The 19668-nt window shown below is 40.3% G+C and overlaps 2 protein-coding genes across 9 annotated transcripts in view; both read left to right on the forward strand.

Moving 5' to 3' along the window:
- The first annotated feature begins 2671 nt into the window (after positions 1–2671).
- On the forward strand, positions 2672–8951 carry uchl1 (ubiquitin carboxyl-terminal esterase L1 (ubiquitin thiolesterase)). The gene is made up of 8 exons (XM_078166185.1): positions 2672–2800; positions 2886–3488; positions 4221–4362; positions 5006–5091; positions 5687–5734; positions 6302–6371; positions 6452–6510; positions 7865–8951. The coding sequence occupies exons 2-8, from the start codon at positions 3360–3362 to the stop codon at positions 7946–7948; spliced, it is 618 nt and encodes a 205-aa protein (XP_078022311.1). The 5' UTR covers positions 2672–2800; positions 2886–3359; the 3' UTR covers positions 7949–8951.
- A 1620-nt stretch (positions 8952–10571) lies between these two features.
- The window catches only part of LOC117255091 (LIM and calponin homology domains-containing protein 1-like), a 33579-nt gene continuing 24482 nt past the window's right edge, over positions 10572–19668 (forward strand). For all 8 annotated transcript variants that reach the window (XM_078166186.1, XM_033623659.2, XM_033623663.2 and 5 more), the window contains exon 1: positions 10572–11017. In XM_078166186.1, the coding sequence (XP_078022312.1) occupies positions 10901–11017 (117 nt within the window). In that variant the 5' untranslated portion in view covers positions 10572–10900. The remainder of the gene's footprint in view (positions 11018–19668) is intronic.

Genomic DNA, 19668 nt, shown 5'->3' on the forward strand with positions numbered 1-19668 from the left:
GAAAATGGTAAATCGCAACCTTGGACCCTCAAAAATATCAATCATGCTCAGTACTCAGGGTGAGAAAACAAAGAATAACACAATGAAGCATAAAACAAAATGGAAAGAGTGTTATTAAAGCCCATTCACTCACCATGTATCAATGTACAATCATTACAAAGTGAAAACAAGTGTAGAAAGGTTTCAGTGCCACCAGGAGGAAGTGGTGAGCCACACAGCCACAACCTAAAATAAAACAGACAGGGAAGCAACCATAGACACATAGCATTTCTATACACACTCTTATCTCACTGACATGTACCAACACGAACAATCACTTACAGACAGTTGCTGCTTAATCTCACAGAAACACCAACATGAACAAACAGATGTACCAAAACTGGAGAAGCAGGACACATTGCAATAATATCCCCCAGGCAGAATCAATAAATGGTACTGGCTAACCAGTTTGTGACTGTGGCAGAGAAGAGTCATGTAAAATGTGCAGACCTGAGGATTACAAAGTGATTTAATGTGAAGTGCATGGAATTTACAACAGCACTAAATGCTCTATAGACCGTTTCAAACTGGACAACATAAACATTCTAAATGGGTCCCTTTCCTGTTTGAATGTATGTTAATGCAGAAGCTGACAGGAAGTAAACCAAAGTTGTTGCCCTAGCAACAGAATAGTAATGAAATGGTCCATATACTACAGAGCAGAATGTTGTTGTTACTATGGTCACATTTGGCAGTTGTGGTCGGATGCACTTCAGATAATGGCAGTTCCCATAAACAGGCATGTTCTTGCAGATATAATGGTTGATTGAGGGACACATGTGTAATGATAACATCAATGTCTTGAGTTGTCTTATCCTGCAGAGACACATCAAAAAAGTTCATCTACAAAGAAGTCAAGTAGAGCTTTAAAAGTATTTGACAATACAACTGTTGCAAAGAATCCATGCAGCAGCTGATGAGGCCTAAAACGCTTTTTTATTTTTATCCAAACACTGTTAAGTAACACTGACATCCTCTTTGTGCCAGCGAAAACTCCATTATATAGCTGCAGTCTAGAGATGAAACAAAGGATCAAGTTTGCCTAGCTGCACAAACTAACTAATTTCCTATTATACAAGTTATCATAAGCAAGTCCAGGATCCTGATATTCATGGACAGGCTCTCAAGGCACAGTCAGGGGGAAGGGGTCCGGTTTGGGGACCTCAGAATTACATCGCTGCTTTTTACAGATGATGTGGTTCTGGTGACTTCATCACACTGTGACCTCCAGCAGCTGAGTGTGAAGTGGTCGGGATGAGAATCTGCACCTCCAAATCTGCAACCGTGATTTATGATTTTCTGAGGGAAATAGTTACTGCCTCAAGCAAGGGAGGTCAAGTATCTTGGGGTCCTGTTCACGAGTAAGGTTAAAATGGAGCATGAGATGGATTGGCAGTTTGGTGTGGCTTCTGCAGTGAAGTGGGTGCTGCGCTGGACTGTTGTGGTGAAGAGGGAGCTGAGCCAGAAGGGGGAGCTTTTGGTTTACTGGTCCATCTATGTCCCAACCCTCACCTATGGTCAGAGCTCTGGGTAGTGACCGAAAGAATGATAAGCTTCCTCCGTGGGGTGGCTGGGCTCAGCCTTAAGCGGGATTTATACTTGTGTGACAGACCCTACGCCGTAGCCTACGCATGTCACCTACGCATGTCACCTATGCATGTCACCTATGCACACCTACGCATGTCGCCTATGCCATTGTGAGCATTTCTACTTGTGTGATGATGTGTCTGTGTCACTCTGCAGTTACATGGAGTAGAGCTGCTGCTGATCCAGAACACGCTGGAGGGATTACATATCTCATCTGGCCTGGGAACGCCTTGGGGTCCCTCAGGAGGAGCTGGAAAGCGTTGCTGGGGACGTCTGGGGTGCTTTGCCTGGCCTGGTCCCAGATAAAAGCAGATGAAAATGGATGGATTGATGGATGGAAATCCAGCTATACAGTATACTATACAAATATACATAAATTACACATGCAGCACAACATAAATAAGTGACATTTTACTTAAACTTTACAAGGGCTATCCGACAAATTTAAGCTAATAAAGACATTAACGTAGTTAATGTTGGTTGCTGGGTAAATGTGTGGCTATTATATGGCTATAGCCCATTTTCACCAAAACTATTTGTTAACAATTCATGCAATTTACTTATATTTCATAAAAAAAAATATAATAATACTTATTTCCACAATTTTTCTCAATTAAGGGGAGATTTTGAGCACATGTGAATTTTTGGGGGGGATGAGTGGGGTGGTTGTGCCCAATATGTATATAATTACTGCCTTGGATTCTACATAAACTGTGAGTCCAGAGGTTAATTGACACATTAGCCAGAACCATTGATGATAGGTAGTGATCTATGGGAGTGATTAATATGTCACACCTTCCTTTCTAGAAAGATTTTACCAGAGTCATCTCACACATTTTAGCGGTGTGATTAAACTTAAATATATTTCCATATAAGGATAAATCTCGTTCTAGGATGTCATTACATGCTAAACGTGTAGCTAGAAAACCCAGCGTTTAAAACCACTCTGATATTTCTCAGTAGGCCTTTTAAATACGTACACCACAGGTTATTTGATCTGAGCTCACCCCCCTGTCTGCCGGTAAGTGGTACGACCGGCAGCTTGAAGTACGGGTACGCTCTGTAACTTCAACTGACAGCTGCAGGAGCAAAGAAATCAAGTGGACACAGATTCCGGAGTGAAACCGAAAACATTGCAAAAATGGCGTGGACCCCGATGGAAATCAACCCCGAGGTGGGGAGAAATAACTGTTTTGTTAACTTGCGACGTGTTTTATAGACAACAAACTAACCTGTGGCCTCTGTTTGTGTCGTTTCAGATGCTGAACAAGGTGAGTAGCTAACGGTTAAACGTTTAGGAATGGCGACGCATTGGTAACTGTTTGATTCAACTGTCAGGTAAGTTTTCGCTAGTTAGTTAAAACGGCAGTGAAAACGTTAACTCAGACGACCGTTAAAACGGCACCAAACCACCACGTCGCTAACGTCACAGTCGTTAATACGAAGATGATACTGCTATAATGACTTGTATCGGTAATAAAGTGTCAGTTAATATCAAAAGGATGCGACAACAGACAGAAGAAGCATCTATTTGGTTTTAATTAGCGGCAGCATCATCCCCAGCGCTGTCCCCAGTGTCTAGGCTACAGGGTGTGGTCTGCCTGGACCAGCACAACGCAGCATCTTTGAACACTCTCAGAGGGTTTCATTTATGTATGTCGTCTCTGAAACCTCAGCTGTTTCTCTACCATTAAAATCATCGTGTTTTTTATTTCCTTGGCTGCGTGTTCCAGATGATGAGCAAGCTAGGCGTGGGTGAGGACTGGCGCTTCGTTGATGTGCTGGGGCTGGAGAGTGAGCAACTGTCCGCCGTCCCGAAACCATGCTGTGCCTTGATGCTGCTCTTCCCATTGACACAACAGGTAATAACGAGGTGACGGTGAAGACTACTTCCTGGAAGGGAAGGGTGGGGTGAGCAACTGATACAGGCTGCACAGGGTGGGGTGAGGCTGAGGTGCGGGGAGGGCATGGATGGATAGAGAAAGAGAGGTGATGTTATGTGATGGGTAGAAAAGGGGGAGACTGGGATGGTAGCGAGGAAATGAATCAGCAGATGCTAAATTTATTTCCCTCAGTATGAAGTCTAATCATCCTAGACATTAATCAAACCTAGACATTGAACTCTAGACTACCATTCTCAGATGGGCTTTTATTGTGATCCTGGGAGCCAGACCAAATCCCCAGGGCCAACAGTCGAAATACTAAACTAATAATCAATTTAATTAGCCATTGTTTTTTCCAGTTAATGAAATTATCAGTTTGTCTACAAAAGGTCAGATTATTGTGTACAAATGGCCATTGCAGTCTCCCAGAGGTCAAGATGATGTCTTAAAATACCTAGTGTGTTCTGATTATTGTAAATTGAATATCTTTGATATTTATTTTACATTAATATATATAGAAAAGCAGTAAATGCTTCTATTGAAGAAGCTGTAACTATACGTATTTGTGTTTTTGCTTCATAAATGACACAGGTAACAGATGCCAACATTTTTTCTATTGTTCTGCTGATTGCTATTTCCACGTGCGCATTTCAAGTGGCATAATTGGCTGCATGACCATGACCATGCTCTATCTGTCTGTGTGTACGGCAGCATGAGTCTTTCAGAAAGCAGCAGGCAGACAAGGTTACAGGAGGCTCTGAGGTTTATTTCCTGAAGCAGACAGCAGTCAATTCCTGTGGCACCATCGCCCTGCTGCATGCTGTGGCCAACAACCAAAGCAAACTGAAATTTGGTGAGTGCAGATCAACTAAGCACTAGTACCAAAATAAATACATAACAGTACATTTACTAATATTGATATAAGTAAATAGTTATTTATTAAAGAGCATATAGCTGTTTGTCAGTATCAGTGACTCAGCAGTTTCTTTCAGAGTGCAGAGATATCTTTCTTTCATCATTCACATTCATTTTAATGTAGTTTTAGTTGGTTTTCAGTGTAGGAAAATGCCAGACTTGCAGTTTTTGTTGAAGCTAACAATCAAAAGCCCTGAAATTTGTGAGGTAAAATCCGGCAGCTTCATTATGGACAGTGACATAGGCCCAACCTCTCATATGGTTTACATTCAGATATATAGACATATAGGGGTTAGGTCTGTAGGTTATAAAAACCAGAATGTTCCAAAATATTTGCTGAATTATCCTGGGTAGCGAAATTTAGTGCATTTAAAGTAAGTAGAAGGAGGAAAATTAAGCAGAATGAATGGCACTAACAATAATTTTCTTTCTTTTAATTAATCAATTATAATTGGCGATACAGTTATTTGGTGGAGCAGATTTTGATATTGGGGTTGGTTGGTATAGTTTGGATATTTTAATGTGAATGAATGGTGTATTTATTCATGATCAGCTTTTGATGCTGCTTGTGGTCTTTTCAGATAGTGACTCTGCCCTGAAGAAGTTTCTAGAGGAGACTGCAAACATGTCTCCTGATGAGCGTGCCAAACATCTGGAGAAGAACCAGGTAAGATAAACACTGTTGAAGCTGCTTTATGTTCTTCTGTTGGAGATTCAGCTGTTACATAAAGTTGGAACCTGATCAGCAGAGGCTGAGGTTTCTTTTATTGTACCAGTGAGATTTCATTGCCTATGAGCTAATGATCGGAGGCAGTGTATGGTTACTGGCTTATATAAAAATCTAAGCTATAGAGAAAATGTTTAGTATGAATTTAAACTAGAATGACTAATCAATAAAAAAGACCTAATGGCATTTGCTACATTTTAAAAACAAAATAAACCCAAAGAATACTCATAATTTTTTAGATTTCTGTTAGTATTACATAACTTACATGTTTCGTTTCACCACTTGGGGGCGCCAGACACTGCTAAATCGTTGTCACTCCAAAGAGCCCTTTACAGCTAAATGTTCTCAATATTATTACAGAATGTACTATTGGAAATATGTGCCTTTAAAACCTCAAACCTTTGCTTCATTTCTAAGTTACAAGTCTGATTTGCAGTGTTTCTGGTAGAAACATCTCTGCATGTTTGTTTTACAGAGGACAATGTACTTTTTTTATCAGTATTAAACTTACATGTTCTGAATTTTGCTTCTCCAGGCAATCTGTGGGGCTCACAATGATGTTGCAGCCCAGGGCCAGTGTAGGGTAAGATATCAGCAATATCAACTGCTAGTGGTTAACATCTTTTACCCCTTTCAGGCAGTAGATGTGCATACGATACGTTGGAATCATTCATATGAGACAGCTGACACCCTCCTCGTCGCAGTGTTTTCCGTACACTTAACCGACCTGAGAGTTGCACAATTTAGTTTTACCTCTGTGTCTGTCCTTATTCACACTATGTCTCTTGGTAGCCCATATATGAGCTTGCTCTCTTTCTTTTTGGTGAGCATCAGTATTATTGAATCAATTTCTGTTCCTGGTAGCAACACCAGGTAACCTTAGCCGTGCAACGTCCAACCTCCATCTAACCCTGGTTGAGAGGAGGATCATGAAAGACAGCCCCTATTAGACCCCAATGACCCTGATGTGGGTTTGACCTCTCATCACTGTTGGTCTGAAGGGGGTATTAGAGAGAGATAAGATGTGAATTTAAACTAAATGTGGTGTTGATGGCAACAAGTTGCGCTGCAGTACTGGTCTTTTCTGACACCCTTTTTGTCTCAAAATATTCACTCTGAATATTAATTCCTCCTATCTCAACTTTCACAGCCGGAAGCCGACAAAATCAACTTCCACTTTATTGCCTTTGTCAATGCAGATGGACAACTTTATGAACTGGGTAAGCAAATCAACTCAGTGTGTACATTACTGTGTGTGGCTTCACTTTTTGGATTGCTAATTATCTTATTTGTCTGTAAGATGGGAGAATTAATGGACCAGTGAAGCATGGAGCTACCAAAGACGAGTCATTCATTACGGTAGGTAAAACTGTGGTCATTCTTTAACAATTTGTGTGAATTCTGTATTTATTGAAATATAATTGTGAGCCAAGTTCTTTTCTCCACATGGTTTGTGATGAGTCATGGTATTAAACTGGAATAGGGAGTGGCTGTTCCCTAGTGTCTTGATTCAATCAATAAACTTGGCTAATGCACACTCTCAAATCTCCAGTAGGAATCATAAAAAAGTGGGGACTGTAAAGAAGACTAGTAAACTGACGTCCATGTCTACAAAAATCATGAGTTGGAATTAAAGCAATGTTATGTTTCACCTTACATTTGAACTGCCACTCCTGAAGCCATGTAAGTCAGGTCTGTTTGTTAAATATTAGATGAATAAAAAAATAAGCTGTTTAGAAAAAGCATAATGAAACTGACAGATAAAGCAGGAAAACAAAGTGTATTTAGTTCCAGTTTAAAAACATGCCAAAGAAGTTACTGAGTCATGTCCATGCTCAACTCAGAGCCTTTTAGACTGTCATGTCAGACTACCACAAGAGGGCGCTACATGCTTTAGGGATTGAACTGTAGCATTAAATGTTTTGATGATTTATTGGATCTCATTTAATGGAAGCAGGACTACTTAAATCCTAAAGTAAAACCAAAGAAACCTACACAGATAAATATTGAATTTTAAGACCTGCATTCACAATTCTACTAGAGCATATGGGTGGACAATATTAGCAAAATAAAATGTTATTATTTAATGAATTACTTACAGTTTTGACCAAATACTGCTATCAAAATATCAATGAAATTATATACACAACTTTTTCTACAAAATGTGTAATGTGGTTAAGATAAGCATTAAGAGGAATTCATTTTATTAAGCTGGTGTGGTCTAATGAGTTTTTAAAAAAAGCCTTAAAAATCTAAAATACAATTATAAGCTATATGATTATAAGCACATTCTTGATGTCAAGCCTCATATTAAAGTATTAAGAGCTATTTGTTTAATGCAACTTTTATATTACTGTTTTTTTACTTTTGTATTTTATTGTTCATTAAGTTGAATTTTACACAAGAGAGGCCTTGATTGTCATTATTGTTTTAACAACCGCCCAACCTGTTTATACAACCTATCGGGGAGTATATAAATATTAACAGTAACATGTCCTCGGATATTTGAAAATTGCTCCATCTGTAGGACAGTCTTTCCTTTGTGGCTAGTAGCCTCAGATGTCAGTAGTGCAGTTAAAAAGTTCAGTTTTTATAGCTTATGTATAGTGGAGCACAAATAACTTAATTAAACATGATTAAAAAATATATTGTTTTAAATTACATACAGATTTTACTGAAGATTAAACTTTTTTCTCCTTTCATACGTGCCCAGGATGCATCCAAAGTGTGCCGTGGCTTCATGGAGAGAGAGCAAGGCGAGGTCCGCTTCTCTGCAGTGGCTCTCTGTCACAGTTAGATGTTCAGTAGGACGCACAACCAAATTGTAAACCAAAATGTCCTGGAGCATTCACAAGGCAAACACAGTCATCAGGCACCCAGAACAACCTGTGAACACACACATCTGCAGACACTATGCACTATAAAGCACATATTGTTGCCACATACTGTACTTTCATCTCATGAACAAAGCATTCTTTAGCACATGTACACACAAAATATCAAAACCTTTTGTTCTGCTGACACTAACTGCTACAAGCTTGTCCCAAACTTTTTTTGTGTGATATCATTTAGCAATGAGAATTGTAAAACATGAGGTCAGATCTCACCACTGCTTGTGTGCATATGTGTATTTGTCTTTTTCTGCAAGTTTTTTTTTTATATGTAGTCAGTGGTGGATCGGTGTCAAACTCAGAAGATGCTTAAATACCTTTTGTGCCAATAAATAGAACAAAGAAGAGTGAGAAGGAAAAGGCGGAAAACTTGTAAGGAGAAATGTTTTGCCTGTTTCTCTGAAAGCCTTTAGTTGCTGTGTGGTTGAGTTTATAAGGATCTGACATTCCTCAGAACAGCCCAAATGTATCCGTAGGAATAATTTAACCATTGTTCGGAAATTGCACGCAACCTTTTGAGTGGTATTCTTGGGTGACATTTCTCTCAGAAACTGAGGTTGTCTTTGAGAAGTTTGTAGTGGTGGATCGCAGTAGTTTACCTATGTGTTCAAAAATTAATACAATTGTTTGCACTTTATTTGAAAAATGGGTTTTCCCTTAAAAATCTACAAATAGTCAAATACACTGTCAGCGTGCAAGTTTAAACACATAAAATACAAAATGATCGGGACCATCATAACAAAGTGCTACTCTATGTTGAGTTGTCGTTGTGCATTGCAGGGTGATAGTACTGTGTGTTTAGGCTGTGCACCAATTGTTTACCTTTCTGCACTTTCCAAATACTATGTTGCTGTAGTTCTGTCGGTGATGCAGCTGTGGGAATTCAATAAAGCAACCATTAAAGTTAAATGTGTCTCTAGCTCTTCCTTTAAAACCCAGTAATCTGTCTCCATCAGTCTACATTTTAGCAGACACCCATTTATACTTTTGTCGCATAAGGTGATGAAGTGGTTAATGTCCTACTGCCCTCACAGCTTGAGGCTCATCCTTACCAGTGTTGGCTACTGCTCAGCTGCAGAGGGGTGAAGCAGGAGGAGGAGGACTGTTTGTCTGGTCAGTTAACTCATCACTATAGATGCTGACACAACACTGTTCTGTGCTGCAAAAGAACAGACAAAATGTGATAAACAGGATATTAACCTTAGTGACAGGATTCTTTTGATAAAGACCAAGGGACTGAAAAAGACCTCTCTGAATCTTGAGGCACAAATATATACGGTAGTTAAGTCTTAATCCCAACAGACAAAATAATATCAAAGACCATGGGAGGTAATATAGCTTTACAAGTATCCCCTGGTTGTGTCTTTCACTTGGTGAGAGCTTCACCTCTTCATTCAGGTGATCTGGTAAGAAAATAGAGGTCTGACCTTATTAAAAAGGTCACATTTTCACCTAACACTAAAGGCCATGACACTGTGTACACAAGTATTATCTACATCACTGATTACTTACGATGTTACTGATTACCACCGGTCTTTGTTAAGTGTGTGAAATGCAGTTTGTAAGAGTTTATGGTGCTATTGATTTTGTGCTGTGTAACACACTCAGTGACTGTAAAGGAAAACTGAGAAGCTATCTTGTTTTTTTTTAAATGGGGCATATACATCTTATTTTAGCCACTTAAAGGCAAGGCTGTTATTGAGGGCAGTGAGACCTCTTTTGGGGCTTTTAGCATCATGGGGGAGTTAATATTATACAGTGAAGAAGTTGCACTTTTTCATATTGTATTTCTAATGTAAGTAGTTTAATGTCGGCAAAGATTTCTCCACCAGAGAAATAATAAATCATATCTCGTTGCCTTTAATGACCCACAGGGTACAAAGCACATACTACTGTGTACATGGCAGCTTCATTTTATACTATTAAGTATACAACTATGTGTCAGTTTGTTGGATTTGATTACATATATGAGATATAACCTGCATTTATCACGGGTCATAAATGGGCTTTGCAATGACACTTCTCCCCTACAGACAAAGGCTCAGAAGCATTTCACCATGCATCAACAAGCCTGCAACATTTTATTTGTTCATTTCATTTCAATTTATCGCTCACAGGGTTGGTTACTGGGCAGGAAAAGCTAGCATCTACCCAGGGGCCCTTAGACTCTCAAGGGCCTTTGTTAATTAAGGGCCCTGTAGCTAAAGTTGGTTTTAACAGCTTTATTATTTCAGGTAGGCCTAATATTGTGATTAAATTGTGCATATTCCTTAACATAGTTGTGTTTAATGGACTCAAACAGTCACTTAAACCTCGACTTTTTGACATTTTCTTGCGAAATAGCTCTGCATTTTTAAAGCCAGTGGACTTTCAAATGCTCAGGTAGCATCAGCATGAAGCAGATCTCCTCAACCAAATAACTGTGCAGCCACATAACGGGACATATTTTGTAATTCCCCCCTCTCTTCCTCTCCTCTATCTCTGTCCATCTCTCTCGACCTCCCCCGCATAGATTCCTGCCTGCGCGTTCACGTGTCCTAAAATGCGCGGCAGCAGCCTCGCGCAGTTCGGCTGCGTACAAGAATCATTATTTTTAGCGCCCTAGCTCGTGTTGCAGTATCGGGGTCGCGAGCTTTTCTCTCCACCTCCGTGCCACACTTTGAGCAGGACCTGCAGTTGAGCACCAGAGAGCCAGAGCTGGAGTTGCGGGGCGTTTGACGGTAGAAAACGAGGAGGAGGATAACGGGCTGACAGAGCGGGGAGGGGAGCACCACCAACACATCTTATCACATATCACGTATCACCGTCCGGTACACACTCACTCACTCTGTGGTCCTCGGTAAACGGCCTGCCCGGAGATGGCTAGCCCCACAGCAGGTCGAGATAACCCGGAGGCTTCGCCGCGGGACGAGCCGGAGCTGTCAGGGTCGCACCATCCCGAACCAGCCTGTCTGGAGGCGCAGAAATGGATAGAGGTAAGTGACCGCTCAGGGAGGCTCAGGGGCCTGCTGCTACACCACAAGGGGACAGAAACGGGGCATACTGGGGGATATAAATACATACAGCACCGGTGCATCGTCACCTGTTGTGGGGACGATGCAGTGTCGGGTTTCCGCTGCGTGTCAGGACGAACATATGTGTCAAAAGTTTTCACACATGTGAGGCTCTTCATGTTATTTAACACACGCACCAACACTATGTGGACTTTAAACACCGACAGAGCGAGAAAATACACCTCAAAAATGGCAGTAAACGCCACAGAGCAGCCGTTTATTTTCCGTTTGTTTAGCAGCCTATCAGTGATGTGTTTTATTAGCTAGCAGGAGAAACGCCCCCTTCTTCAGGCGCGAGGGGATTCCGGTTGCCATGGCAATGAAACCGGGCCAGCGTTCACGCACGAGATGCTATACAGTACCAACCGTTGATCGCATCGGATGAGATTATCATGTGTGGTTTGCTGCGCCGCTTCACCATCATCTGCTCGGATAAAAAAACGCCTCTCTCCATAAGCCTGAGTGGTGAATCATGATTTTGCCCGTGGAGCTGCGTTATGACCTATTTTTTGCTGTCCCCGCTTCAGCCTACCGAGCCTACCTGCCAACTAGAATCTCAGATTTGGGATATAAAGGACTGGAGGTACAACAAAGTGAGCTATTATGTAAAAGTTTTGGCTTTAACTTCAGTACTTGGCTGCGTTTCCACAGGACCCCCACAATCTGTGCAGTTTGTTTTAGACACAGGACAGTTACTACAGCCTGTGGTAGTTAGAGAAGGACATGGATAGCTAGATTTATTTGACCAATCTGAGGATAAATACAAGACTGGAAACTTCCTGTCCTGGCACACAATTGCAACTGTTGTGATTAAAACCCATTAAGATACAAACCAAGCCCTGCCTTCAAGACTTCACTTAAGTAAAAGAGAAGTATTACCTTCAAAATATACTTTAAAGGTCCAGTGTGTAGGATTTCGGGGGATATATTGACAGAGATGGAATATAAATGTATATTTTCTCTTGTGTATAATTACCTAAAAATAAGAATTGTGTGTTCGTTACTCTAAAATGAACTGTTAATATCTGTTAATAGCAAGCCCTTGTCTAAAAAAAACACTATGTTGCACCACCGTGTTTCTGCAGTAGCCCAGAACAGACAAACCAAACACTGGCGCTAGATCAGGGCTTCCCAACTGGTAGGATGTAGTCCAGCAGTGGGTTACTGGTCCATTCTGAGTGGACCACAAATGATGCGAGTCACGTTTGTAAAAAAAAAGAAAAGAAAAAAAAGCAAACCAAAAAAAGCAACATAATTTTGAAGTACAGTGAATTTCTGGCACGTTTCTTGCTGTAGAGTGAGTAACTAATGGACAGGTACTTAACAGAGACAGTAAACAAGCTTGTCAACATGGCCAAATGCAAATATGACGCTGAATATATTAAACTGTTTGTACCTTGAGCTAAGGAAAAACCCTGTTACTGGACCACTTGGGAACCACTGCTCTAGATAGTGCCATTTTCATGCCTGCCATTGCCGCAAGCAGTCCCAAGTCCAACAAGCAACGTCTGAAAAACATTGATTTTTTTTTTAACATAGAACTTTTCTATTTCATGTTTTTAGCAGTTGAAATCACTGGATCTGTTTGTTTTGGAGAGGAATACCTCTGCAGGTAATGTGGCTCCCAGAAAGAATAAACACTGAAGGAATCCTAACCGGGACAGATTTCAGCTGGTTGTAATGTCCTCACCACTATGTGCCCCTAAAACCCCCTAAATCTTAACACTGCTCATTTAGGTACCAAAACTAAAAGTATTTATTATGCAGAATGGTCCATTTCAAAACATTTTTTTATTGCTAAATTATAATTATTAATGCATTAATGGTGTAAGCATTGCTAAAGGTGGGGCTAATTCTACCTACTTTATGTACTGCCAGTTAGCCTAATCTATAATGATACATCATAATGCATTAGTTGATTGAGTTTTGTATTCTAAATCTGCAAAAAGCTGGTATCTAAAGCTGTCAAAATAGATGTGGTGATATACAAAGTCAAGTATTTGCCTCCAAACCATAGTGAAGTATAAGGTAACAAGAAATGGAAATCCTCCAAAACGAAGTACAAATGCCCCAAAATTGTAGTTAAGTACAGTACTTGAATAACTGTACTAAGTTACATCCCACCACTGGTTAAAACAGGCAAGACAGATTAAAATCATCCAAAACAAAGCACACAAACAAACCTACAAAACAGACTTAAAATGTATTGTTAAACAAATGTGTCTTTACCAAGGAGAAGTTAGATTTCAGTTTAACAGCTAACAGCCCACTAAAGTATTTTTAAAAGCCTCTGAATCAGTCCATCGTAAAACTGAAATCCAATTTTGCTAAATTTTATTGCAGTGGTTTCCAACTTCGGGTCAGGAGTCAGGACACAAACTGGATACTGTCTGTCTGTCTGTCTGTCTGTCTGTCTGCCCATCAAGATTAGATGGTTCCCTCAGGGCTGCATCTTTCCGCCTTGATTACTTTTAGTATTTCAGAGGCCACAGAAGTGGATCATTTGTCTCCCCGTCCACCCAGTTCAGATGTGTCAGCGCCCCACATACAGTGCAAGAAAACCAAAATGATCAGCATTAATGAAAAAAAAAAAATCTTTGGAGAGCAGTGGCCTATTTAGGTGGCTTTAGAGATATTAATATGTGTAGATCATTTCCACCAAACTTGCAGTTATCTCTTCAGTGAAGGATGTTGAGGTTGGATGTGTCTTACTCTCACAAGTCATCCTTGTGCCCTTCTCAATCACAGAAAAAGGATTACAAAAGATTGCATAGGCCTTGAATATATTCCAGTTTAAAGGATTAAGTTATCAGCAAGGCTTTTAATAATTCTTGCACATCTCAAAGACATAGCGCACCTTTCTATAACCTTTAAAGTTTAAAGCAGCAGTGTGCTTTATTGTGTTGAGCATACTTTTTTTACTCATCGGTGGTTAGAACTGGTTATCCTTTGGTCCCTTTAACAAAATATGGCAAAACTCTCTGCGCATCAGTTATTGTTTTAACACAAGTATCCATAATGTCACAAATCTGTAACTACTGTAAATCTCTGTAACTACTGTATTCTACTTAACTCAACAAAAATGGCTTCAAAACTTTAAACATTTGGCAGTTTTTGATGCCAAAATACAATAACAAATCTTGGTCAGCACGTAAAAGTACCAGTGGTCACTGTTTTACATCAGCCATGTGCACAAACAGTGTTGTCTGGGTTAAAGTTGGCCTCTAAGTCCTAATCTCTCCTGCAGCGTCTTTGCTCAGCGTTCCTCTCGGTTTGTCGTCTTCCTGCCTCCTAATTCTCCAGTTATTTTCAGACCAGTCAGGCTGACTCTATTTCTAGTGGTGTATTTATGCGCTCACTGCTCTCACAGGTGGGGATGATTCAGGGTTAACCATTCCACCCTACTCTCCATGCTGCATTTCAGCCTGCGATTGTGTGTGTGTGTGTGTGTGTGTGTGTGTGTGTGTGTGTGTGTGCGCCATGCCTGTAAGAGTATGCAAAGTGTATTCACACACACATACACATGCTGATCAGCTATGTGTGACACTGCTCCCACACTCCTCAGACACGCCCTGGTTGGGTGACACTGGTCACTATGGGAACATAACATGGGCAGGCTCTCAGGTGTCACTGTTTCCAGGGGGGCAGTAGAGCAGTAGGCTATATATCACCACCTGACCTGGGCAGGAAATAAGACTGGCACAGACAAGACCTTTCTATCTGTTTATAAACGACACAGGGCAGGATTAGGCTGTCTCAAAGCCGATACACCCCGTCGAAGGTGCTTTAAACCTGCTGGATGTGAAATTGAGCAGGTTAAAGTTGTACAGGCTTAGACACACACAAAGTTAACTTTAGTGACAGCAGTTAACCTCTGCTGTCACTGGCCTTCGGTACATAGCAAGAGTTAAGGTCTGTCACACAGGGAATAAACGAAAGAATGTGTGTGTGTGCGCGAGTGCATGCCAGATGTCACAGCTGTCTGTCCTGGGCAGATTAACTCCAATGGTCACAGACAGCCAGCTGTGTCTGCACGAGAGAGAGAGAGAGAGAGTGTGAGAGCAGGGATTCATGGGATTTTCCATGGATCAAACGCTGTATGAAAGAATGAGAAATAATGATGACACAGACTTGCTGTTGGCAGAGATGTCTTTCATGTCTCAATGAGTCTTGAAGTTTTTTCTAAGCCAGAATAATAGTTTGCCACAGACAAAGCTAAACATATTGTCTTGTGTTTGATATAAAGCATTAGAACACTGTGCACTTGCAGAAAGGTTAATGATAATAATGCTGCATCATAACGTGAATAATTGGCTCTGATTTGCACTGTGCGTATGAGTTTGTGTTGTGTCAACTTTGAGCTAAAAAAAAAGTAGTGCACTAAACTATACAACATTTAGGATGCTAATTTTGTAGGTTTTGATAGATTTGATAACAGTAAATACCAGCTTTAAGTATGTTAAATTAGTATAACTACATTTTTTATGCACAGCGCAGAGTGAAATGTAAGTATGTTAAAATGTCATTGTAGAATATCATATTTTGTATATTTTCATGCAGTGAAAAATATCAAATTATCATGCAGTGATAACACTAATGCTCCTTCCACACTTACTGTAAATTCCATTTTAGTGAGCTACTAATTTATTTTACTGTCATGAAGATATGAAGTACAATAAGTATGCTTGGAGAAAGTACTTTTGTTCCTCGTGTTGAAATGATATCAATTGTCAGCAGCTGAAGAGTCTGATGTTTTCTAGTCACTCTGGTTAATTACTCTGATCCAGATTAAACCCATCCTCAATCTGGATTATGACTTTATCTCTCTGTCTTTCTCTTTCAGTTTGTTTTCCCTCTTTATCTTCTCTTCTCCTCCATATGTCACGTGGCCATTAGTGTGCAGAATGCCTACGGCACATAATAACATTATAAAAAAGCTAATGCTTCTGCAACACAGCAAAAAAAAAAACAAAAACACCAGCCTCTCTTAGCAGTCAGTGCATCACACTGGGCCTTTAACCCTCTCCATCTTCTCCATCTCCTGGCTCGACTGGAAGCACAAAGGCATTTCAGCATGATTCAATTTACTTTGTGCCTCCCATACATCAACATTACATTTGAGTCACAGAGCTAAGCACACCTACTGCTGCTCTGAAGGTATTTCTAGACTCTAAGAATTAGAATTTGTTTCGGTCTGCAAATAGAAATAAGAACGTCATGTATTTATCTAGAAATTCATGTAAATAAAGTCACAGCTTCTCACAGAAAATGGCAGATACTTGAATAGCACAGTTAACATAACTTAGACACTTCTGCAGTCCGAAAAAGGTGTAGGCTGAAGCTACAGCTTATAACACCTACCCTTTTGACAGCACATCATTTGTAGCAATCAACAACAAAACAACCAACACAGGTAAACAGGACAAAATAGCAACAAAGACAAAATGCAACACACACAAAAGAAAAAAGAAAACGTATGAAAGGCAACTTAGACACTTTAAGTTCCTGTACCCTGTTCTGTTACGTCAGTATTACAGTCTGATTATCCATTTTCATATTTGATCAATACATTATTTGGATTTTTATCATGTTGCATTTCGTATTCCAAACAAAGATGGTAGCTGGCATTGATAAATGACCTTGCTGAATTTGTACAATGACAACCAAAAGTTCTGTTATCAGCCATGTTTGTCTGTGATGATACTGCTCTGTTATTTTCATATAAAACGTTTTTCTTGTGTAGCCACAAAACCAGAATGGATATAATTCATATCAGGCTACAGTTTCTGGACAAAGAATCAAAGTGTGAATGTATGAAAGATCCTTTATATCATGCAACAAAATTAAAATTTTTAATCCTAATGGTTAGAAGAGTTGGAATGCATCACTTGAGTGTCACACCTAATTTTGTAGTATTCCTATGCAATGACAATAAAGCCTTTCTAGTTCTAGTTTATAGTTTAGTTTGAAAACTCTGGCATTGCATTTTTAGTCTGGAGACATTTGAAAACGATGATGTAGATACCCATGTTTGCTTCCTGATTGGGTCTTATCAGTCACAATGTGTAAAGCCAAGATGTACGTACCTTTTGTGACTTTATCGTTGTGTGGGTGGCGTCACTCTTTTCTGTTGTCATGGCTTCCTCCAGTGATGGTTAATGCTGGCACTGCTCTAATGTATTTGCAACAACTCCCAGTCTGTTTTCTGCCGCCTTGACTGCCTTACACTCATTTTACTTTCAGCAACCGTTCCACCTCATCATTGATCCAAGCAGAGAAATCTCTGCTCTTACTTTTCGCTATCTCCACAGTACTTTCTGTAACCAAGCAAACCACCACACAAGACTGTGACTGAATCTGCTTCCTGTTTACACTGGCTCACACATGCCCATATGTGTTAGTATGGATGGAGATTATTCCTGAAACAGTGCTAAAATGCTGGTGTGCATGGAGATTGTTTTCATTTTACAGTGCTGTTTTAATATTAAACATATTCCTGTGGCTGTGACCTTAGGGTCAACTCAGGAGATAGTCTAACTGTACCATGTATAACACTAGACGGGCACTCCTAGATCTCAGACCTCTGCCAAGGCCAAATGCCACATTTCGCAATTTTAACAAAAGTGAAAAATAATTTGTGTTTTCACCCCAAGATTCCAATCCACTCCAGAATTTAATAGGTTTTTCCTTAACCCATGCTTCAATCTTCCAAAAAGTTTCATGAAAATCAGGTCAGTAGTTTTTCCAAAATCCTGGTGACAAACAGACAAACCGAACTGAAAACATAACCTCTTTGGCGGTGGTAATAACCAACAAACTGTAGCAGCAGCAGCAGCAGCATGTTCCCATATTATTATCACTTCTCTGGGCCTGCAGATCCTGGCTTTTGTCACTCAAATGCATTACGGCACATGTGCTTATTAGAAATTGCACCGCTAACTTGATATACTGCATATATGCTCTCCTGCTTTCTATTTTTCTAGCCCCTCATTCTTTCCATCTTGTTACAGTTGTTAAAATAAAGTAAATGGTACTTTGGCCTACTTCTGCTTCTCCTCTGCCCCCCACACACAATCCCATCTCAGGGTTTAAATGGTAGCTGCTGCTGCCATTCAGCCAAGCTGAGCAGAGCAATCCACCATGGGGACTGAGAGGGAGCGAGGGAGGGTCGAATTACCGTCGCTGGCGCTGAAATACCCCAAAGGCCTTCAGTTTGGTCTTTGTAGCAGACATGAATGCTCACTTAACACATACACACACATATACACACTGTCTTACTTTTTAACACACACTCATGACAGACTTTCTTCCTCTGCTTAAATTTTTCATCCAAAACATGAATGCTCACGTCAGTCACCTTATCTAATTGCTGTATTTCAGTTTCAGCATTTTACACATAACCAGTTGTTAACCACCCTCACCCTCCTCACACACTGTCTGTGTCCTGCATACCACACACACATGCACAACCTACACCAAACACAAACATAGTCATCCTGCTCTCCCTCAATACAGTACTCTCCTTGGTCAGTAAATTATGCATGACCATGTTGTAAATGTTTCAAAGGCCTGGAGTCAAACCTTGATAAACATGACGTGTGCCAGCATGTGTGTGTTCGTATGTGTGTGTGTGTTTGTGTGTATGTGAGTGTGTGACAGCAGAATGATGAAAGACAAGAAAAAGAAAGAGATGCCAATGGGAAACATCTGGTCATCACTTACATAATGATAAAACAATAGGCTGTTTTCATAGCTGCAGATGGACTTAGTGTGTGTATGTGTGTTTCTGTGTGTGCATGAGAACTGTACATAAAGAAACAGAAAATAAATCCTCACCAAAAATATAGCTGACAAGAAGAAGAAGAAGAAGAAGCAGAAGGACTCAAATATTTTGCCACCAAAATAACTTTGTATTATTATCTGCGGTCAGCTGCAGACAAAAACCGACACATTGGCTCAGACTTAGAGTGTTTATATGTTTAGGAGCACACTGTATATGAGCAGTGGACACAGCGAGAGTGTGTGCCCACAGTTAACAGTTTCAACGCTAACTATAATCTGTGCTAATCTGGATTAAAAGTCTAAACAGTCAAACCCCTCTTCTTTTCCATTCATCCTTGGCTGCTGGTTACACAACAGCTCCAGAAAGCAGTGCATGTGTGTGGGTTGGTGCTGTGGTAGTGTGTCACTGTTAGCTTCCTCCTACAGGACAGGCTGCAAATTGGAGTTCAGGTTAGAGGATTGAGATTATTGTTGGCCGAGGCTGTGGCTGCGTGCATCTAAATCAGGGAAAATGGAATGAGGACACAGAGCAGTGTGTCATTGGCTTGGCGTCAATCTAATTTGGTTTCTACTGAAGCAAAAAATGTTGGGGGAAGGGTGAACTGGGCAGCAGCAGGTTCCTCTGTCAGGGACACAGTGGGGCACAATTCAACAGACTTCAAGCACTTTTGTACTTGATATTGCAGCGATCATATTAGGGCTGCAATTGATATGGTTAATGTGTTGATTATTTTTCAATTAGACCCCCATCACAAGTACCAAGGGTCCAAAACGACATCTTCAAAATGCTT

This window comes from Epinephelus lanceolatus, chromosome 3 (genome assembly GCF_041903045.1).
Source record: "Epinephelus lanceolatus isolate andai-2023 chromosome 3, ASM4190304v1, whole genome shotgun sequence".
Lineage (NCBI taxonomy): Eukaryota > Metazoa > Chordata > Actinopteri > Perciformes > Serranidae > Epinephelus > Epinephelus lanceolatus.

Bases quoted from the DNA above. Each gene is read 5' to 3' on its own strand.
- uchl1 (XM_078166185.1), top strand. From the start codon at position 3,360: ATGATGAGCAAGCTAGGCGTGGGTGAGGACTGGCGCTTCGTTGATGTG. The intron at 3,489-4,220 runs GTAATAACGAGG...TGTGTACGGCAG, and splicing joins TCTTCCCATTGACACAACAG to CATGAGTCTTTCAGAAAGCA. The intron at 5,735-6,301 runs GTAAGATATCAG...CAACTTTCACAG, and splicing joins CAGCCCAGGGCCAGTGTAGG to CCGGAAGCCGACAAAATCAA.